Here is a 23,994-nt window from a genome sequence, read left to right on the forward strand (position 1 = left end):
ATACAAATTATAAAGCCTTTTTATTTAATAAATCAAAACCCTATCGCATGTTAATAAGTTAAACTATATCACTGTAAGAATATGTAATCTGCTGTACATTATATAATTTATAATTATATATAAACCATAAATTGTATAAATTTCAACATATAAGACAATGCAAAAATATCGTAGTAGTAGACTTTCAAAGTTGAAGGTCCGGATACAGTCTGCGGGCATTGGCCAGTACAATAGGACGAATTGTTGGGTGGTAATTGAGAATATTTTGCAAACCTTCCATGGACATACTGAAGACGTCAACGTAGGTTCTAGCTCTCAGAGAGCACGGACGTCGGACCTGTTAAGATACCTTTGATATCAAGCAGACAGCACAACGATGGATCAATTTTTATCTATTGTAGCTTGCGACAAACTAACTAACCGGAAACAAATGTTTAGAATGGCTTACCTTGCACAAAACGCTCTCCGTCAAGAAACTCTCGCCTTCCGTCACTAAACGAATTGGGATTTTTTCATTTCCATCTCGCTTAATCGCCTCTGCAACACCATGTCGTATCACGTACAACTCACTCCGAATGTCGCCCTAACAAATCCACAAACGAACTTGAAAATGATTGTAAAATAAAAGTCGATAAACAGTAAAAGTACGATGTTCATTTGGCAAATTTAATTACGACAAAGTTGTTTTACATTTAAGAATTTCAACTACATTTGATGCTTTGTCCGAAAAGACCAACATAAGTCCATTTTACAGGTTGCATCAAAAAGATAATTTAAAAATCAAGCCGTCACCTGCAAACAAATATAGTCTCCAGGCATGTAAGCGGTTGGCACCATTGCCATGCAAAGATGACGCAAGAAATTTTCAGGGCAACCTTCGAAGAGTTCAATGCTATCTACCATTTCTCTACAGATTTGGTTGTATATGTCCGCTCTCAAGCTACAAAAGTGGAAACGTCACAATATGTATGATTACGGTGTCCCGGATTGGGCTGTTACAATTACCAGTTGTACTCTAGTCTAAACATGTTTTATGTCATGACTAAAAAATTTTTTTTAGTTATTTATGACCATTTCAAAAAATATATTTTTACGGAGAAAAAATATTGCCTAAATTCACAAGTATTTAATCTCGGCAAAGTGGTTTTTCTGAACTTCAAACAAATACGGAAAAAGTAAAACATTTGCTTAGCAAAGATACTAAGGCAGTAATATTTTTAAAAGTAGCTTAAGCCTGCGTTTACAGGCGCAAATATACGACTTGTTCACCTATACTCCATATACTCTTATGAAGCAGTGAACATTTATCTGCCTGTGTGCAGATTTATCCTCGCTTTAAAAGACAATAAATGAAACTTCAAATTGCATTGGTAAATCATGCACTGAGCTACTTTTCTATAAATACAAATAAATCAAAAATACAAGGTAGCAAACGCTGGAGCTGCTTCGCTTGTAAGTTTCTTAGTCCAATGGTTGGTCTTGGTCCTTGGTCTTCTCAGACCAATAGTAACCGGCATTATGGTTACTTTGTTTTTATCGGAAATGTATTCCAGTGAAGGTGGAAGTATTATGAGTAGTGAGTACTGTCTATCGTTTTATTTCATGTAGAGGATAACCTCCTCAAACTACGAAATTTATGCAAAACTGAACGACAGATGTTCAGTCCAGTTTGCGGTGGTAACTAATAACGTATTTCATTTCGGTTTAGTGCGTAGTTACTTTAAGAATATATGAGGAAAAAAATATACAGTATATTAACTAAAAACGACTTAATGTTTATAGCTATCGCAAACGCCTATGGGCTCCACGATAAATTGTTGAAACAAGAGTGTTTTGTGTTGCGCTTAGTTGTTTGTTCTTACAAAAACATTTCTGCACAATTACAGCAATCAAGCTAATAGGCTACAATAATGGGCCTGTTAGCTTGATCTTCATGAAATGGACAGAGCAATATAACTTAACTTCAAAACAGTCAGACTTGGCCATTAATCTCAAAGAAAATTTACATGTTCGCCAGACTTAACAGCAGACAGCAATCTATCAAAATATCTGACAAAAACTAGAACATCAACCAAAAAAACGTGACGCAACGTTTAACATTGTCAGTAGTTCATCGTTTTCACAGTTTTCTGGATACGAATTTCTGTATCAATAACAGAACATTTTCATCCCTGAAATAAATTCAATATGACCCGAATAAATTTAGCAAACGAAGATATTTAGGCATCTTTGTAATTTAAACTCAATAAACCACTTGATAGGTCTTATCCCAGGACATGGTTTTCATATGGTGATACTAGAATTTTATTTCTTTGATGGAACGACTGTAGGGCGTGAGCCCTCACTATGCCAAAAAAACTTGCATTGAAGTATCTTCCGGCGTTTGAAACTTCGTTCACTAAGCAAAGTGTTATAAAGATACCTTGTTCGTTATTTTGCATGTTCATTACAAGGCGCGATGTAAATTTTAGCAAGATGCCGGGATCTTGACCATGTAGCAGCGATAGTTACAGGTGTTACAACGTTGCCAGCAGAAGTAGTGATATATAATACACAACTGCAATGAAACGCGCTTACGTAATATGTCAAATGTCAATACACCGCAAAGGAGGTTAAGCATAGGCCTATATAATTCTTATTTCGCAGTCAAGCGGTGATAATTTCCATTCACTGAGTGAGATGTAATTATGATGGGCCGATACGAACCCGAATAGATTCGACGAATATCGCCTTTATGGAAGATTCGGGCGAACACGAATACCAACAATGGCGAATCCGAATACAATATTACTTATAAATTTGTTGACTTTTGTTTAAAATGATGATCTAGTTTTCCGACAAAGGTAAACTAGAGTCAATAGTACTTACAATGAAGGTCGTTTTGCTAACAATTTTGCTTTTTCAGTCGTTTTTTTTTCAACACTATTTTTCGAAACAAAGTGATTTGTTAATTGATTACGTCATTTTAGAAGCAAGACTTGACAGCTTTTGGATGAAATTTTATTGTTTGGTTCTAATACGAATAGATTCGGAATTCGTTCGTGTCGACCTTCATGATATTCGGGTTCGGCACGAACCAGAATAATCTTTCTCGCGGCACATCCCTAGTTACAATGCATTCATTTATTATTGACTGACAACCTGTGCCTTGCGGTAAAACTGTAACCAGATTCATTACTATGCTGTTGTATCCTCTAGTGTAAATTATTTTTGATTTAACATAACTTTTTACGATTTTCTTTAATAAGGGTGTCGCAAAAAAACTGACACCTTTGTAAAGGGAACCTCATGAAATTTTTTGCGGGAACCACTGCCTCAATTAATTCTGTTATGCGCGGTTTTCCCATCTACCTGGCACATATGCCAACTGACTAAGTACTTTTGATCTGGTGTACTTATCGTACGATGTGAGTGACCAAAAACACATTGGTTTTGTTGTCATTGTACTTTTGGACTGGTAGTTCGCAGTAGACTAAAGCAATAAGCAAGTTTCGTGCTTTAAGGCGAATTGCTTTTCAAATCATAAATTTATGGCTATAGTTATTAGTTAGTCTATGTCTCTATGATCACGCAACAGCTCGTTCGGCGGCCGAGTGGTTCGAGCGCTCAATTCGCAATAAGGGGCTCGTGTTCGATCCTCCGTGGGCAAGGCATTTAACAACACTTGCTCCTGAACAGTTACAAATTCGGGCAATACAATTTCGAGATTCATCGGAGGTTGCATAAAGGCTAGCTCGGTAACCGGGTCTCGAGGGATGAGGAGTCATTGCGAGTTAAGTAGTGCAAATACTTTCCTCAGTACGACGATGAAAATAATGATACAGTACCACATAATACCAATAAACTCGTTCTGGCGCGAGATAAAACTTTCTTAGATAGTGACTGAAAGTGTCGGCGCTATATAACGGAGGTGTCTAATATTACACCAACATGTTCAGGGCAAAAGCATTTCATTGATGGTGGACACAATTTGGTTCCTATTAATTGTACTACTTGGCTGAAGTCAGTGTGATCATGTTAGAGATGTCTACCGTGTCTCGAGTGTGTGTGTTTTACATGTACAGTAGATGTCTAGCCACTTCTCACTTGTTCACTGTTTTATGTTGAAATATGTTTATTGCTTGTCCAGTATAGCCTTGAATTGTCTGCGTTGTCATTGTGTTTGAAATGGTACCCTCGATTGGTAGTCCGGTACTACAACCCATATTTGTTATATTTTACGCCCACTACGTTTGTGCTAGCGGTTAAACATAAACTTGATCGCATTTTCCTTCGCCAATATCACGCTAATATAAGCCTTTATTTTATAAAATACAACCTGAATGAGAGATCTGGAAAGAGATCCATGACATTAACCCCTTGATTTTTCATCCACATGTAGTCGTAGTACTGAATCACATGTTCAAACAACTCCCCTTCAAATTTCAAGTCAACCATATAGTGTTTCACTGACTAAAATATGAAATTGTGACATTGAATTTTGTAATGAGTTAATAACATAGTATGCAATATATAGTAAACAAGCTCACCGTGACATTTTGTTCGTACCAGACTCTCAAACTCTCGTCGTTTGCCAGTGTTGCGGCAACCATTCCCAACACGTACCCAAGCATAAGCTTTCCCAGTACCATAACAACACAGCCGTAAATCATTTCCGACTGCGTTTCCGGCTTTATGTCACCATAGCCAGTCGACGTCATGGTGGCTACAGCCCAATAGAGGCTGTCCACATACGGCAAGGCGTGATGACCAAAGACATTGTTATTTGCGTAGTCTACAAGAAGAACAGCATGTACAAATTTTGCAATAATGATTCATCATATCACTAACTCATTCGTTATGACTTTATAAGTAACTCTTAATCCAACAAATAAGATACAATATAACCTGTCACAGAAGCAGCTGCCCAAGAAATTGGCTGGCAAACACTATTCGGACATGCAATCGCATACCAGATACTTGCCACTGAAGATACTGTGAAGCCAAGACCCAGAAGAAATTTGTACATCCGGACCACCAGCACACTGACACAAATATGGAAGGTTTGATAAGGTTTGGGTTACTCAACATGTGCGCATTAGTTTTAGTGCTTTACTAAAAAAATTCAAAAATAATTCAGCTTGCAAATATACGTTCCATATGGCGTAAGTATTACATACTCTTTGCGAATATCGTTCTCCCACTGGCGGAATATAGTAAGCATGCGATACATCCGTAACACTCGGTTGAGGCGACAATATGACAGCACGGCCAGTTGGATTCCGACGTTTGAGCCCACAACATGAGCCAGTAGGTCAAAGGGCACATTCGCCAGAGCATCTAGCATAAAACGCGTTGGTGTTTTTGCATAACGATTGTGGATTTTGGTTTGATCGTCGACGTTGGTGCTGAACTGATCAACATAACTCGAGTGGAAGGAAATTATCATGTCTAATGCAAACCTACAAAACAATAAATTTAAAAACAGTAACGCACTGAAACATCGTGAAACTGTACCATACATTTTAACCATTGCAGTTTGCAGTAAAAAGTGAGTAAAAACCATTGCAGTAAAAACCATTGCAGTAAAAAGTGTTGGTTTTTAATTACCAAACGTCCATTAGATAGCCCAAAATGTAAAAGATAGATCGGTGATTGTAGAAGCATGCTTGGTAAATGCACAGTAAGGCAGACAAAAAAGCAAGTATGACAGTAAGGTGATTCCAAATTAAACTGAACTTGGATTCTCTATCCATGACCTTTGAATACAGTATTGCAATCGTTATACATGAAACTGCAGCTGTATAGTAGGCCTACCTATAACTATTAACTATACAATGTATACAATTATACATACTAATTAGCAAGTAAAAGTTTTATGAAGAAATTATATGTTTGTCGTTTAGGGCTTAACAGAAATGAATTAACGATCTTTTGCCTTAGTAAATTTTTGTTTATCTGTGCCATCTCTTCTTGTTCCATCTGGGTTAAAAAGAGATCCTGCCTGAAGCGCAGCGTCACTTGGTTGGTGGTTATAAGTCAGAGAACGAGTTCCTTGTAATTTACGGTCCTTCAAAAAATAAACAAATATTCTGCTGTGTTATTTCAGACTTCGAAACACTAATTGTAACATGTTTGCCGAATATCTACACTACAGTAAGATGTAGGCAAGTAACAACCTTATTTAACAATTTCTTTTATAACTTATCCGTTAGCGGTCTCACCTGGGCAATGGCTGTCATCCTTTCGCGGAATCGCGGAAATTTGTTCAAGATATCATCTAAATCCGTTTTTCCGAGTACGTTCAAGTCACAATTGGTCATCGCTTTTATGGTGCGGCTCCTTGGCGTGGCAAAAAGAAGTGCAATCTAAATGATTCAATCCATCATTTTATGCTTCGTCAAAAGCGCAGTAGGGACGAAAAATCAAGCTAGTTGCTACTAGCACGCGCCAGTGAACAAGAAAAAGTGGAAAAGCCGAAAAGGCTTAAAACTCGCTCAAAAATAATCAAGGTAACAATCGCTGGTAACAACTAGCACGGCCACTAAATCCATAAAACATAAGTTAAAAAAAAACGAAATTAAGTAAACAACAGGTGGTGTATACTGTATACAAGCAACGGATGGTTGAAGATCGCTTCAACGCGGTACATCAATGGATTAAGCTGCTTTAACACCTGCCGAACAACTATAACGCAGAAAAATCCAACTAATCTTTTCGGCCTAGCAATCTGGTGTAAATATAAAAACTTGTCCCGAAATATTTACGATCAATTACGTCGGTGATATTTATGTGTTCAGCGAAATTGTGCGTAACTCGACTCAGGATACGCTAAATAAATAGATATATCATAAACAAATTTACCTTGCTTTTCTACTGTAAGTGCTGTTTCCTATGTTGAATTGAACAAGGTGTAAGTGTAGCTTGATTGTATGTATAGTACTTAAAAATGTTTTAATATAGGAAACACTATCGAAAATAGGTTCAAACCCTTTCTAGCAAACAAAGACAACCAAAAAAGGACTTCACACAATGGTGGTAGAGATGGGCATGGTTATTAATGCTATGTGTTACTGTATCACTGTATGTAATAAAACGCAGGCTTTGGGCTGTGTGGTTGCAACCAACGGCTGATGCCAACCTCGAATTTTTAACCCAATTACAAAGTAAATGATAACTTGCCTCTCCGAAATGTTGTCCAGGCCCAAGCACCTTTGTGATAGTTTCGTCGTCTTCTTCCAAAATGGCGACATTACCGCGTTGAATGAAAAACATTTCATCACCAATATCACCTCGTCTTCAAAATTGTTCATGTAGCATTTTAATGTTATTTTTTAGGCGATAGATAATAATTTATCAAACCGATTAATTACACATCTTCTGTGGCACGACAAAAGAATCGTCATACTAAATCAAGTGAACACCAGTACCTGCATATAATGCTCTGTTTCAAATAGAACGCCGGCTTAATGTGAGTAGACACGAGTCTGAAGAAACCCTGGGTTTCCTTGTCAATATCGCTACCTTCATCAAAAGCTTCACGGATCATGACATCATACATGCTCTGGCAGACGCTAGTGCGGATGGACGGCGGTAGACCGGTCAGAAGATCAGCCGGACTCACACCTTGAGTACGATCCCACAAATAACAGTAATAATCGAGAACCTATGCAGAAATAAGAAAACAAGTTTTGTATATTTTCCAACCAATGGAACGATTTTGGAAACACGAGTGTTTCTTTCCAAGCTTACCTGACGTTGAGTGTCTTTTGTGACGTCATAGACCTTGAAAAACTTCAAAATATCAGACAACCTTCCTTTGTAATGGCCGCGTCGTATGTCATCTGTTTGAATGTTGGCAGATATGTCTCCCAAAATGGAAGAATAATAAACCGTGCCCATGATCATTACCACGGTAGCCATAAACATTTCACCTAGCATTCGAGCGTGAATATCTCCGTATCCGACGCATACCTAAGATGTGCAGTTCAGAATAGTATATTATTAAAATGGAATACTGTACTAAAACATGATAAACGCGAAAGAATAGTAAAACATTCCAAAATACTTCATTCCAGATCCCAATCCAAACCAGTTTATAGGGTAAAAATTTCAAGCCTTGACTAGAAATCGAGAACTGTAAAACTTTGTTTTGCTGTCAAGTCAAAGGGAATATTGCGAAAATATTAGTAGCGATTTGTGTATAGTCTCCATAGTATAATTCTTAGTATAGATAACATCTGGTGGTTGTTTTCAACTTAATCATCGTGATCATTCATTATGGACACAAAAAAGGCTTGGTTCACAATTCGAATATCACTTTGTTTGCAAAGTTACCCAAATTGTATAATTGTGCCGTCTGTGTGCACATTAGGTATCCCGAAAACAGAAAATCTGCAGTGAATCTGCGATTACAAATGGTACTGTATATATTCCATTCTGAAAGGTTTGTTATTGTATAATCTACATTCCTAAGCCTACCAGTGTAGCAGTCGCCCAGTAAAAACTGACGATGTACTGATCCCATAACGAATGTACCACGTCTAAAGATGGGAAGGTATCACTCGCCGCGATTGACCCGATCCATGTAGTATTGTGACAATACATAACTTTCCCGGCTCCGTTGAACTCCACCATTTCGGGCATAGTCGAATAAAGGGCGTCGTTCTAGAAAAACCGACAGGCTACTGACTTTTGTGATTTACTTTTTAACGTATCGTGTCCGACTTGAGGTAGTTTAATAAGTTTATCGTATCGTGAACGCACGTTTACGGTTTCAGGGACACAAGCGGAGACAAAGAGCAGGCAAGCGAACCAATGATGAATGAGAAAACCGTAGAGTATACTGCTTAGGTGTTTTATCCAGCGGTTTTCTGTGCGAATGTCCGACAACCAAAAGGAAAAATAGCTGAAAATCTGAAAACAAGACAATCATTCACTATTATGCGTTGCGATTGTGCATTTACACCAAGAAACCTACCTACCTTGTATATTTGGAGGACTCGTGAAATTCGAAATATGGCAACCAATTTCCACTGTTGTTGGCTGTGCGGTGCAGCTAGCAAACCATACACGATAAGCTCAAACGGAAACCAGGAGATTAAGTCTACCGTGAAACTAGTTTGAAGGTAATGCCGCGCGGTGTGGTAAGGGTGTGTAACCAACACTGACTCTTTGTTAAAATAAGCGGTGTGGGCCTTGACATACTGATCAACTAGACATAATCCATCCAAAATGTACTGAAAGGTCATCATGCCAGCGCTGCTGGGAAAAATCGCAAACTGTGAAGAAATTACTATAATTAGTTTACCGTTGCAAGCGCAGCAGTAGAAAAATAAAATCGCCCGCGAATACGCCTTATGAATTCATTACTGCATAAGAATTGCTAATATGATCACCGGATATTTTACCTGAAGTGGAACGATTACAATCGTTGCAAAACTCAGTACGAGGCGAATTGTTTCATAAAGAATATATGGCCTGCTAAGTGGGTCAAAGGTCATGGGAAGAAGCAACATGGAAATGAATTTTCTAAAAGCGCTGTAAGATTCTTTCAGCTTTCGATCACATTTATCCAGCGGTAGAGTGAGAGCTGCTAAACGACAACGCTCAGCAAAGAGCTGAGTACCACCAGATATAACGGCCACTTCGTATCGTTTAAACATGTTAATTCTGCAAAACATTCACTCCCTTATGTAAAAGTTTTCGAATTTCCTGTGTATTTTGTACTTCGTTAACATTTTTTGGTTAGTATTTGGTCCATTAAAGGCAACTTTAGCAGTTTTAGTAAGAAATAATAAAATCACCAAAAATGTCTTTAAACTCGGCTTTATACCCCATTCTGTAGTTTGTATTTCGACTTTTAATGGCATGTAGAACGCGGTCTCTGTAAGACGTGTCCTCTTCTATCTTTTGCATCTGTATTTGAAGAACAGGAAACGACTGAAGCACGTCATCAATATCACTGCGCTGTAGAACGAGCACTTCACACGCCGTATCAGCTACAACAGTGCGTGGTGAACCGCATCCAAACAAGATCTGAAAAGCGCGGTGACCATCAATATGATATAGTTGCTTGGGTTGCATTCTGCGAAATCCTAGACATGAAGCAAGATTTTGCAAAAACGAGCTTACTTCGACTTCACCGAAATAATCACCAGGGGTAAGGTGATCGATAACTTCTCCCAAATCTTCAGCTACAATGTCGCAATGACCGCGCTTTATAATGTATAAGTTCCTTGAAAGATCTCCCTGAAATACACAATGGTCACAATGACTTTACTTAACAAGACAGATTTCATTTGCTTTTCAATTATGGTTTGGGAGAGCAAAAAGCACGGTATATGAGCAGCATGTTATGCTACATGTTTGCAGTTAAATGAACAAATGCAAAACACATTATCGGCATAATTTTTTATCTAGGTAGTGGACCTCATAAATGATGACATCGCCTTCAGAATAATGATAAGTCATCACGTGGTTACAAAGCATTGCTACAAAGGATGGATCAACACCGTGAAAGAAGGGCAAGCCTTGGGCAAACTTGTTAATGCTCTCGTACATGAGAACGCTGCGTAACTGATCCGACAATTCTCGGCCAATCGTCTGCTCACCAGGTGTTGCAGTTCCACCGTATCTTTCCCATTCTATGCGTCGAACATCCATTACACGGTTTACCAATGCTTTGGGCACCTGCGAAAGGAAATATTTACAATTGCAATTTACCAACGCAGTAAAATCGTCACTATCTTACACAGTTATTATTACAATACACCAATTGCATCAAACTTATAGGGGGAAATACATTATAAAAAGTTACCCTTAAATGTTCAAATACGTAGATATGTTTTCGTCATTCAGTACTAACATCTTATCCTTTGAAATGAACCTATTAGCAACAATTAACTTTGTGGAAATCAATATTTCCCAAGAATTTGTAATCAAAATAATTCTGTTTCATTCTTACAGCATGAACTAAAAGATATTCCTTTGTGGCCAGCATAGAGTTGTGGAAGCTAACTTCAGCGGCCTCGCTGTTCGATACGGTAGATGCAATAACTGCAACCAACCAACCATACATGACTGTGCCAATGATCATTGTAATCAAAGCAAACATTCTACCAGTCGTTGTACTTGCAGAAATATCTCCATATCTGCAGAAAACACAAGAAATTAAGGCAAAGAATGTAAACATAATATCAAATTAGCATGTTTTCTGTGTTTCAGGCAATATTAATTTTGACATTAGACGTCTCCGGCAGCATTATAATAAATTAACCTAAGTTTAAATCAGCAATGACAACGTTTTAAAACGATTAATTGAAAAACATAGTGTCAATCGTTTACCCGGTACTGGTCATAGTTGTGGATGCCCAATACATAGTTTTGATGTAATCTGCACCGCGACTGGTTTGGTGAGTTATATCAAAAACCCAGGCCCACGAACCAAATCGACACTTGTAGAGGATCTCGCTCAATGAGCTGGATAAAAATTTGATGCAAAATGTGAATTTCGACTTACGAGTTATCAACAATTCAACTACTTTAGAGCCATATATGATATGATGCTACTTGTAATATATACAATACATTATATACAATTTGTAAAAATGATTATGAACATAATACTCCAAAATTTGATGAAATGTAAAAAAAGTTTTTGTCATACATTATAGTTAGTTATTAAATGATTTTTAACTGTCTAATCTAGATAGCTTAATAATTGATATATAAATACCAATATTAGTAAGTTTTACCTCTGATGAACGTAACCACAGGACCACCAAAAATAAAAGCACGAACACATGTGCGTGAAAGTGTAGATGTAGACAACAAATTTTAAGGTACGGATACGAACAATTTCGACGTCTAGACTGTATTCCCAGCGAGTGAAGGCCGTCGGCACATACCGAAAGAAGTACAAAACTCTGTTAAGCCGAAGAAACTTCATGGCGTCATAGGTGGCTTTCCATGAACATCCGATCACAGGCGCAAAAATTTCCAGAGGAAATACTGCCATCACGTCCAGCCAAAGCTTATTCCACTTGTTGTAGTTAGCAGAGATGTCTTTAAAACTTGTTAAAAATCCTGAAAATTACAATCGTATAGATTACAATTACATCATAGTCATTTGTGGTCAAAGGTCTAGATTTCATTTGACGCTATCATGCAAAAAAACACATTTGAACTGAAATGTTAATAATGCCGCATGGACCAAACTACAGTATGCCACTTTGCTTTGAGCAAAGTTATCTACAATGCCATATAAGCGTATTATTTCTTAGAGGCAACTGCTAATAAGGCGTCAACGTATTGCAATTACGATTTAAAACGGTTAAAATATATTACTCGCGCTCTATATTGGAACGAGTTTTATTCATATTGATAATAGTGCAATAAAATGGTAGCCGTTAGTCGAAGCAACTTACCGAAAATACGACAAATATTAAATTGGCTACATAGTATATATATATGTACAATACACAACTTACCATTGGGCGTTAATACCTCGGTACGAAAATTGATGAATATATTTACATAGAAAAAAAGATCGATCAGAAAATATGAAAGAAAAATATTAAGCCTTCCTTCATCAGTGTTCGGATTGTACGATACATGGCTGGTATCATACCAAGAAGGCACAACGACACTAAAGATAAAAAGTGCATTTTATGAACGTAAGTTTCATTTCAGCAACTCACGGCAATTCCGTACAAGACAGAGGCTAATTTTACCTCACCAACTTACGTGTAAACGTTTGAAGTAGATTTTGTTACCCGAGACGAGAAGGTACCGTTTGCATTTATTATGCAATCTGCCGTGGATTCGAACGTTGCCAGAGAACAATCGGCGTAGAGAGCCTTTTCTGCTTGGTCACAAGTATCGCTCGAAATTGCAAGTAAATCCAACGACGTTGCGTCTTCGCCGGTGTAACTCTTTTCTGCACAAGTAAGGTTCATTACCACAAAACAGATGGCTTAGAATTATTGAAAACTGCGGTGTTAATATAACTACCCATGCCCGGTGTGGTTGCAAAAAAGGCCATAAATGTAGTGTATAGCCCAGCAAATAAGCTTGTACAAAACAAGAAGTTGAGCCAAAACGCGTAGAACTTTCCTTTGGGGTCGATAATTGTGAGGTTAAACAAGCGTTCCTTCCAAGTTGTTACGTCCGGATCCTACATCATAAAATCACAATCACTACAAGGAAAATACGCAAAACAAATTAAACACGATTTAAGTACATATCAAAAACGTTGATATACGCAGTACAACCCCAGTAAGTCGCCCATATACGGTACCAGAGTCAAATGGTCATGGTAGGAGATTAAATATTGGAGCATGACGTCACAGTTGCAGAAGAACTTAAATACAGTATACAACAGCACGTGTTTTCGAGATGCTTTAGGTTTAGATTATGTAGAACACGCTTTTGTTTGCGTAATATGCATTGTTATAAAACAGGCAATAAAAGTAATAAACACAATACGCGATTAACCACGTACTACTGCATGGACCTATTAATAGATACTTGCTTATGACGATTTATTTTGTTTAAAATGCGTAAATCTTCTACTTTTTCCTACATAGACAGTCCTCTTAGGTTTGTCTGACGATAAAAAGAAGTGTTAAAAAGGATTTGTCACAGCAGCTTCCGTTCGCACTATACGCATGCCATGCGTTAAAGTGAAGGGCAAGTCCAAAAACAAGTTGACCTTATATCAAAGAACACTATTAGATGAATATTCTGGTAAAATATTTCTGAAAAACAATTTGTGGTTAGGTAGTTATCGGCTCCGTTATTAAAACGTCTCAGTTTTTGGCCTTCATGGTGACATAGATTAAGGCTCTTGTAATGTCATACATTAGTAGAGTCCATCAAGTATAGAGTTATTGGCGGCTACTGTAACAAAAACATACTTGATTTACAGTATGTACCGCTAAATTTATGAATTTGCGTGTGTTGTCTGTGATTACGTATGATATCACATGAGCCTTGATCTACGTCACAATTAAGGTCAATTTTTCGATTTTCTTTTGCTTATAATTACCTAAGTAAGAATTATTTTTCAAAACTATATTACCAGAATATTGAGTGAGTAGTGTTCTTTCAAAGGAGATCAACTTGCGTTTGGAGTTGCCCCTCGCTTTTAGTGTGTCCACAAAAACAGAACGTGTTTGGTGGAGATTAACTGGTTGTTTCATGCCATATACTACATTGCAGTTGTGGCTTGGATAACGGAGTGGTCGTGTTAGGTGTTAATGAAACAGAATTATATGCATTGCAATAAGAGATATTCCGGACAGGGTTTAAGTGATTGTGAATCGTGATACCGGAGTGGTCGTTAACAAGGATTGTATTGTACGTTAATCCATTGGTAGCAAACCAGCAGCAGTACAGTGCCTTGTATTGCGCCTGTGGTCCAACGGCATCTTTTAGGTCTTCGTAGTTTGCATTTGCAGCAATCATCTCTGTTCCATCATGCACCATGGTGCTGGACCTACGGCGTACCTTTGTTTGGTCACCTCTTATCACAAAATCCACAAGAGAAGGCTTCGGTTCTGCAAAGCGTTAGTAAACAGATCAAATTTTTTATTGGGGTTTAGTGTGAAGCAGCTCATTTAAAATGGAGCTCATTTAAAACAAGCTCATTTAAAATGGAGCGTTTAAATGAACTTGTCATTGTGAGATTTTTTATACCAAAACAAGTCATTGAAATGATTCTAAAAATAGGTATTTTCCTATCTAAACCTTGCTTGCTAAAACGCTTGGGGTCCTAAAAATCTTTATGACAACTTTATCTGTCAAAGTAGATTATCATATAATTTTCAATATTTTGTAATGATCAAGAAAAAAATATCAGTTTGCGCAACCAGCTTCCAGTCGACCCGACACATGTTGATTTTGGTAATTAGGCAGTACCTAAAAAAGTAGCTTGAAAGCGTAGTTTTTTACTAAACCTAAAGGTTTGAACTTTAATTTTTTTTAAATAAATATCTTAAATTTAGCAAAAAAAATTGTTTTTAACTTTTAAAGACTTATAAGAGTTTCGAAAGCTAAGCTTTGATATATTTTGAACTTTATATCCCCTAGTTATCATATACACATCCATGTATAGCCTATATAAACGATTTATGCAGTCGGTTATTTTTTTGCTTAACCTGTACTATTTAACTAGTCTAGATACAGATCATGTAAAAAACTGTATGACTGTATATTAATATGAAGAAACTGGTATACATGGTAATGATATGTAAAATTGTTTATGCAACTGTTGCTTTAAAAAAGCTCTCGTAACCGTTTCTTTACCATTTTTCTTGTCAGTGTTGTACGCTTCACCCGTACGTTGTTATAGTCCCATAATAATGGATAGCACTTCATTTCGCTGCCCACAGTTCATGATGACAAATACACCATTGGATGCAGAAATGACGTAATTTGGAGGTAAATGACCATGATTGTGAGCGATACATAAATACTGACACTTGAAAATGCCAAGTCGTTTTAAGATTTATATGGTGACAGCCTCAAAAATAATTATAATCGATATTCTTGTTTGCAATGTTAAGCCTATGTTTTTGTGTTCTAACAAAACTTTTATCGTGGCCATGGAAGTGTTATTACATTTACCTCTAGTTAAAACCATTCGGTTTAGTTTGCAAAACTTTCTATTGTTTGCATGCTCATTGTGCATGTAGTCACTGCTATAAATATAAAATTGTAAATAAATAACATATGTTTTGGAGAACTGTTACTTTTTAAAATTATAGAGGATACAATGTCATTTGCCCTTTTAAAGCACACACAAATACATTTAATACATATTTTTGATTACATTCCACTAAAAAGGGGTCCTAAATGCCAGCGTATCTAGCTGTAATTAGGGATGGGCCGATACGAACCCAAACCCGAATAGATTCGCCGAATATCGCCTATATGGAAGATTCGGGCGAACACGAATACCAACAATGCCGAACCCGAATACAATATTACTTTTAAATTTACTGACTTTTGTTAAAAATGATGATCTAGTTTCCCGACAAAGCTAAACTAGAGTCGGCAGTACTTACAATGAAGGTCGTTTTCCTAACGATTTTGCTTTTTTAATCGTTTTTTAAACACTATTTTTCAAAAGAAAACGATTTGTTCATCGATTACATCATGTTAAAAGCAAGACTTGACAACTTTTGGAGGAAGTTTTATTCTTTGGTTTTAATACGAATAGATTCGGGATTCGTTCGTGTCGACCTTTATGATATTTGGGTTCGCGCGAACCCGAATAATCTTCCTCGCGGCACATCCCTAGCTGTAATACTAGAGCAAACCATTTAGCCAAAGATTGATACCAAGTGAATCCGATTACTCAGTACCCACCATCACTGCTGACAGTTTGTTCCAGGTTGGTTCGTTCGGTCTTATGCATCGGTACGCGCGATAAATCGACACCATCGTAATTGGTTGCGTAGACAGTGGTCATACGTCGACCCATCATAGCTGTTGTTGGTCGTGCTGCACTCGTATCAGTTGATGTCGTTGAGATCATACTCACTCGCCGTTTCGATTTGCTCGTTTTTCTTTAGAAAACAAACGAGACGTGTTACTCTTGTGGCTTCTATTACCTACGAGTAATTTCAATCGGTCTGTATGTAATTATTGTATGTAGTAGTTTTTTACTCGATAAAATTGCTAAATTCATCAAAAGTAGGTGGATTCATTGGCCACTGCGGCTGAGGACCCAGACATTTCTCCCGGGCTGCTTTCACAAATACACGCGCGGCTAAAAACAAATGCAAAAGAGAGTATATGGAATTGTATAATATCAATAAAACCAAACAATAAGTTCTGAATTGTGGTCTGAATTACTTGAACATGGTATAGGTTTAATATTTTTGTGTATTTATAAAAACGCTGTGTTTCACAATGGTAGTGTCAATAATGGTTACCAACGCTATGTTCTAAGCTTTACAGCAACGGATTCAAATGGCTGATAATAATCAGGAGAAAGCCGTAGCAATGTTTTCGTGTAATATCTTCAACATGCAAAAGAAAAGACCTAACCGAAAAAGTACCTTCTGGATAATCTGACAGGACCTGTCGGAAATCATGTTTATTTAACATGAAAATGTCGCAGTTGGTTTTGCATTTGATAGAGTTAATCCTTGGCAAATCAAAGACGAGTAAAATTTGACCAAAGAGTTTTCCAGAATGCATTACAGCTACAACTTCTTCTTCGCTAGCGTCTAACACCTGAAAAAGAGAACGCAGGCTAAAAATACGGAGGAAAAAATTTATATCATTCTGAGTTCTAACTACTCAACCATTTTATGTATTTACCTCCACGACACCTTGTTGTATGTAACACATATTATTAGCAATTTCGCCAGATTTTTGAATGAATTGATTTTCAAGGAAAATCATCGGTTTTGAAACAAGCGCCAAATTCCTGCAAAAAGCATCCTCAGTGGCTTCCAATAAGTCAGCCTGAATTAAACCCAGTTTAGCGTATTTAGCAGACGAATAATCCTTCACAACAAACGCGTGGCAAAATATAGCTTCGGAGACAAGTTATTAATTCAATATTTCTAAGAAACCGATGATTGTAATCAGTCCTTGCCTTATGAAGTAACTTGTAAAACGTGGCTTCAGCAAAGCTTGCCCTGAGGGATTCAGGTAATATTTCAAGCACACCACTGGCTTGGACATTCTCCCCTTCGTAGCGATGCCACAAGTAGTCGAAATATTTTAAGCATAATTCTTTGATGTTATCCCGAATTCCCATTTTTTCCTGAAGAAAATCAAAGATCAAAGATCAAAGTTGATTCTGTTTGGTCTGCTGCAGTTATTTTTGTGCTATTGATTTTGAAAGAGCGCGGCAATATACAGCATATTACATAGTACACCATGTTACAAAGGATTTCGTTCTTGTTTAAATAATATACTATATAATATATAAATTAATTGTTGTACTCAGACATGACATCGTATTAGAATATCGATTACCAATTTTTCGTGGTATTTACAAACACGCTTTTTTGTTCAGTTGGGAAAACCAACTATTGCTGGGTAATTCATATAACATAACTCGAGCCTGCTAGACTGTTGTTAATGAATCCTTATTTCGCACCTTCTAACAGTCGAACGGTATAGTTTAGCAACCTTTTTACATAAATAATCCATCCTTACGAAGTTGTTGGTTATCAGACGACTGGGTAAAAGTGAAAAATCCAATCCAATACCTTACAGTTTACACGTTACCACGTAGCTCTAGCTGTTTTAGCAGATTCCACTTTTGCCCAGTTTGGTTTGCCATAGGCGACGCGCGTTGTATCACTAACAAGCTCGAATATTTTAATACTGTACAACGTTTTAGAGCAAGCGATAACTATAGAAATAACAATGACATTATCATCTTTCAAAAATCAACCTTGATATATCGGCGTGCATTTGCATGTAATAGAACTGTGGTTGATTCTTTTTCCTCCAATACAGGTACTGCGGTTGCAGTTACTAAGGTTACAATTGCGAAGCTGCTTTTAACAACCATTCTTAAAAGTCAAGGTCATACGGGTTATAAGCAGTGAGAATACTTACCACTTCTTTTTCAAACGCCTTATAACGATGAACAAAGCTTGATCTACGTGCGTCTATGTTGGTTAACATTGAAGTCATACCGCCCATAGTCATACCGTACAGGATTGTCATACCTGAAATTACAAAGACGGCGCCGCAATAAATCATAGTTTCTTTACCTTTTTATACAGAAAACGTATGGAAATAAAATACATAGATGTTTCAATTATAAACCTACCAACTATCATAGCTCCAATTGAATAAAATTTTTCGGGAATGGTATAAGCATGTATGTCGCCATATCCGGTAGATGTTGCAGTCGCAGATGCCCAATACAAACTTGTAATGTAGGTGTTGTGCAAAAAGCTGACTTCACTATTCAAGGCTTGATCGGGGTTATCGGTTGCGCTCAACACCTTCTCCAGGATGTCTGTTGAATTTCAGAATGCAATGAAATGTCGAAATCGGAAAAATTAAAGTGCGTAATTATTAACTACGGGATGGTAACATTATTTCAAGAAAGTGACTACAGTATTTTACGGTAAGTAGGTCACTCATCTCGTTTTTCAAAATAGGCGATTTCGTCAATAGAATGGGTTTGCAAAGAGTTGAAGGTTTAATTCAAATTTATGTAACAAGGCAAGTTTGGGTAAGGATTGGGTTACTATGGTACAGTATAGCATTTAACTTCAAAGGTTAACAAAAAAAATTATGAAACATAGCTTCGAATGTTCGATTTTTTCGGTGAAATGGTGACAGCCTTACTTCAAACGCGTAATGAGAAAATTGTGCAACCCACTTTGAGGTAGGTACATGATCCAGCTGTTTCCACTGCAGAGCCTAAGGCTAAATCCACTTTCGTCACTGCGGGAACATGCTAGACCATACCAACCGCAAGCCGCAAAATGTATAGTGAGGCTGGACAGAAGTGCATATTTTGTTGTTCGAAAAAATAGTGTGCTTGATCCAGGTTCTTCTTCTCTAATACCTAATAATAATAAATATTAATAATACCTCTAATAGTAAATTTTACGGCCGGCAAGTAAAGGCTAATTTCGACTTTTAGCTCATTAAAGTTCCCAAGCCTGGACAAAAAAGTCCTATCCCAACACAAATGCATAGGGCAGGAAAATGTAAAGGTATTACTTGCCCGGGGCAAGTGAAAAAAACTTCAAGTTTTCCCTGTCTTAGCTAAGACTCATAATAGACGATGATTGATGTTTTATTTTATTATTGCTCTAGTGTGTTGTATTGCTTTTTTTTGCCATTGACATTGGGAAGCGAAAAGCATGGTGCTAACTTCGTTGTGGTGTAGCGTCTCGCTTGCCGTTGCCACTTTAAGAATGCACCTCAACCGCAAAGTCTCCGCAGCTTATTAGTGTATAATATATATACGCGACCATTGGTAACAACTATAGAGGTATGAGTCGGCTGCGTCTCGTTGGATATTATCAAGTGTCGGGCGAGCCCAATCGCTGCAGTAGACAGTTGCTCAAACAAGAATTGCGCACACAAATCACGTTCAACTTAATGAGACGCGTTGGAGGACGGAGGATCCACTATTAAATAGGCCTACCAATCTACCATACGTTCTCCTTTTGGAAGATTTATCCTCTTTTTCATGACGATTGAATTATCCTTTGAGGACGCGCTAAAATCCCAAACTGTCCTTCTTTTTGGCAATAACATTTTCATACTTTTATTTTTATTCGAATTGGTAGCATATGGCCAACAAATGTAGGCTAAATGCTTGTTATGTTTTTTAGATATACAGTACTGTATTACGGTTTTGTTAAGTCGAACTAGAAAAGCATTCAGAAAGTACAACCAAGCATGTGACATGATCGTAAGCGTCTCATTGTGTGGCCACAAGCAGTTTGTTACAGACTGTTTGTTTGACGTGGTAGTTTTAAAAGATAGAGCAGGACAAATGCCTAATTTTTGTCAATTTTTGTCACTGTGGTTAAAACATAAACAAGTGGATAGATAAAAAATTAAATATTTTGCCGTATTGGAAGTTTTGTTCATCGCAACTTACCTAGCTTATTTTCAAAAATCAAAAATCCGATTTTTTGTTATCTGCACGTGCTTTTCCGGTTTTTCCGGAAGTGAAGAGTAAAAGGGTTGGCACGGCTACCATGGTCCTATAGACGTTAAATATGTTACTTTAGGAAATTTAATCAAATGTTCCTTGCATTCTTGCAGTAATACCCAAAAAAAATTATCAAACTTTAGGAATGCAGCCGACTTAGAAGAAGAACTATGATTGGTGAAAAGTGAAAACCTCCTTGGCAATGACTTTAAACCTTTTTTAATTACAATAACACTTGTATTTTACGGGCATAGAAAGTAAATCTAGTTCACGTATTTTAGAAATTAATTTTGTAAGTGCACGAGCATATTTAGAGAGGGCCATGGTCCCCTGGCGTAACGAATTTTGTAATAAAGGCAATTTTAACATTTGGCCAACTTTCACGAACGCAATCCTAAATACGCCAATGCGCAAGCGTTTGGCGGCGGAAAGTGTCCTATGGTACGCCTTCTCTTAACAACAAAAACAAGTTTCTAAATTATAATCATACAAAACATTAATAGACTAGCTTACTTAAAAATATTCTAATAAAAATTTTATATCAGTTTGGTTTGAAAATTCTTTCAAAATCATTTTGGAATCCACCCCTTGCAATCTGTTCGATTTTGTGCAAGTTGTTTGAACGACACGATTACGCAACTTGGGGCAAATTAATATGGCAAACCATACCGGAAAAAAATAAAAATCATTGCTTGTAAAGTACTTGGTTACAGCCAAGTGACACAAGATACGGGTAGTCGGGTACTTGCCCGAGCGTGAAGCCCAAATTAAAGAAATCAGCCCTGTTAGTCGGATACACCTGCAGCGATCTTAGCTCGACGGCCTCTCGATAACATTTAAAGAGATATGGCCAAGTCGCAATTCAACGTTCGAGTGTTATATACTTGTAAAGCTGCGTAGACTTGGCGTTTGTGGTACCTTTCATAATGGTAGCAGCAAACGAGACGTTACAGACCTATCATTTTCCTTATTGTTGTTTTGAATTAGTCCAACTGTCCAAGAACAGTAGGCCTACGTGACAGTTGCAAAGTAGTAATATTGAAAAAATTTGAGAACTTTTAGATTATTTAGACGATGTAGACTACGCCTTTTATAGGCCTAACCAAAATATGTCTCACTCACCTAAGTAGTACAAAATGTAGTGCAACCGAACATACATTCTTTGGCGTCCAATGGCATAAAAAATTTCATCACTTCCTGGGAAAAACAAGCGCAATTGGGAAAATGGCATCATCGTTAGCAAATCCAAAAAAAATCCGATGCTTTTTTGGTATCGTTGACGTATTTTCAATAGATTCCTTTCCTCCACACCGTCAATCATATGACCAGTACGGGATCGCAAGACCATGACGTAAACATACAGAAAATCGGCCGATGATGACACTACGTAAATGGTCAAGCTTGCATTGAAGAAAAACATGTACGAGACAAGATATAAACAAGCGGTGATGAACACGCAGCTGAAAGTATGGAAATGACGAATGTATGGGTTATACCAGGAAATGGTTTCGCTACAAAAAGAATCTGGTTGGCCGCTCTCTTGCAATTCGTAAGCACTTTGCGCAGAATTGAAGTCATTTGCTAACTTTTGAGTGCTTGCTTGCTTAGCTGATTGAAGTTGCCTTTCCAACTCATCCTTATTGTTCGGTTCCATCTCTACAATTATTTCCGCCATTACGCTATTGACAAAACCAGCAGCAAAAATGCTTCACTGAAGCTGGACGACAAGCCAGCCAACAGCCGAAAAAACTTGCAACCTTGCCTAGGCTAGTCTTGTAACCTTGTCTTCTAATCTACCACTTGGGTCTAATAAGTCAGATGTTTCGTGTCATACACGGCAGGGTTAGGTAATGAAGGTCAGTGTAGTCCTTGACCTTGCCCGACGAAACCAACTGCCTCTGTTTACATTTTGCACTGGAATAGCATACGCAAACAATTACTGGTAATGAACAACTTTCAAATTCTGATTCGCACTCAAAATCCAATTTGTGTAAGTTGATGTAACAAAACTCTCGGTTACCAAACAATTGTCCATTCTAAAATACTAGAACAAATAAAGATGCAATGATTTTGTCATAAAAGACTAAAATCAAATACTGTAACTAACACAAAATACTAATGGAAATACCTCGATCAGCTGACTTATCAATGTTAAGCTACGGTATTTTTTCGAATACAGTACATAAGCAGCGCTTTGCATTTACAGTATTTGGTCTAAATTGTGCAGTTTTTTTTGTTTCAATATTATTTTTACGTCCTTTCATAAAGTAACTATAGCCCAATACCAACCTTAAAACTTCATAAAAACATCTTTCAATTTAAATGTACCCACAATTTCTTCTATCAACTTTTCTTCGCATTTTTGTAACAAAATGTGAAGCCTATATTGATGAAATACGTTGTTTCATGTTTATCAAAGCTAAAATCATGTTTATGTTTATCAATTTATTTCTTGGAGCGCTGTTTACTTTAAAGGTGGCTAAATTTATATGCAGTATCTATTTATTTGTTGTTTTTTTGTAGTTTGCATTCGAAGAAATACTGCGTTTCCATACAGTAGACAGCAACGAAATGGACATTAAAGCAGTTATTTTGGCACAGGTAATCCTTAAAAAGCTGTAGCGGTAATTGTTAAGAACAAAACTTTGTTTCTTGTGCTTGTTTTAACGGTATATAATCGTATAAGTAACTTACAGCACTGTATATTCAAATTGGAACCGTAAACTACTAAACTATCGTTTTCTTGAAAACTGCTTAGACAATTCACGGTGAACGTTGGTTTAAAACAAGTTCATCATGTCGTGATACATTGTAATGCGTCAACTCTGCTTAGGGCAGAGTTTTATCTTTAATTTTCGAAGTATTCAAATTGCAATGCGTATTTATTTGTTTTCAATGGTTTTTAAATGTACTGGAGAATGTAGTTTTTCAAAAGTAAAACCAAACGAAAACCTCCTGCACACATCGATGACCCCGAATGACTTGTTGATACTAGCGTATTTAGCGCTGATAAAGTTTATTGTAAGTTTCAAGCGTTAGCCACTATAAGTACAGTTACGTTCAAAAGTAAACACTAGTACTGTGTACTTCGGAGTACTGAAGATAAGTTCCGAAAAATGGTCCAGAAGAATTTCTTCTTAAGGCAACGCCGACGAGTTGAAATGTAACTATTTCATCTCAATCAGGAGTCTCAAACTCGAATTGCTTAGAGGGCCAAATGAAGATTTTTTAATTTAACGCGACGGCTGCAATACACACTAAAAAATTAAAAACATAACACAATAAGAACGTTATCCTTCACAAATGTTTAATGCAATTTTTAAGCAATTCGCTAAAAAGTTTATCTTAATTTT

At 37.1% G+C, this 23,994-nt stretch overlaps 1 protein-coding gene across 1 annotated transcript; it reads right to left on the reverse strand.

Moving 5' to 3' along the window:
• Nucleotides 1-6: 6 nt before the first annotated feature.
• On the reverse strand, nt 7-22,609 carry LOC143471047 (uncharacterized). The gene is made up of 36 exons (XM_076969379.1): nt 21,764-22,609; nt 19,349-19,537; nt 18,788-18,979; nt 18,571-18,683; nt 17,594-17,764; nt 17,314-17,460; nt 17,049-17,226; nt 16,654-16,756; nt 16,354-16,553; nt 14,383-14,540; nt 12,994-13,156; nt 12,727-12,919; nt 12,471-12,628; nt 11,736-12,066; nt 11,326-11,460; nt 10,946-11,132; nt 10,411-10,671; nt 10,114-10,230; nt 9,815-10,017; nt 9,390-9,651; nt 8,964-9,260; nt 8,746-8,895; nt 8,461-8,646; nt 7,732-7,953; nt 7,410-7,645; nt 7,162-7,276; nt 6,204-6,347; nt 5,918-6,049; nt 5,590-5,738; nt 5,160-5,441; nt 4,888-5,024; nt 4,530-4,774; nt 4,319-4,452; nt 793-940; nt 449-583; nt 7-337 (listed from the first exon to the last, which is right to left on the reverse strand). The coding sequence occupies exons 1-36, from the start codon at nt 22,314-22,316 to the stop codon at nt 185-187; spliced, it is 6,879 nt and encodes a 2,292-aa protein (XP_076825494.1). The 5' UTR covers nt 22,317-22,609; the 3' UTR covers nt 7-184.
• Between the last annotated feature and the right edge of the window lie 1,385 nt (nt 22,610-23,994).

The sequence above is a fragment of the Clavelina lepadiformis genome, chromosome 9, assembly GCF_947623445.1.
Source record: "Clavelina lepadiformis chromosome 9, kaClaLepa1.1, whole genome shotgun sequence".
In the NCBI taxonomy this organism is placed as follows: domain Eukaryota; kingdom Metazoa; phylum Chordata; class Ascidiacea; order Aplousobranchia; family Clavelinidae; genus Clavelina; species Clavelina lepadiformis.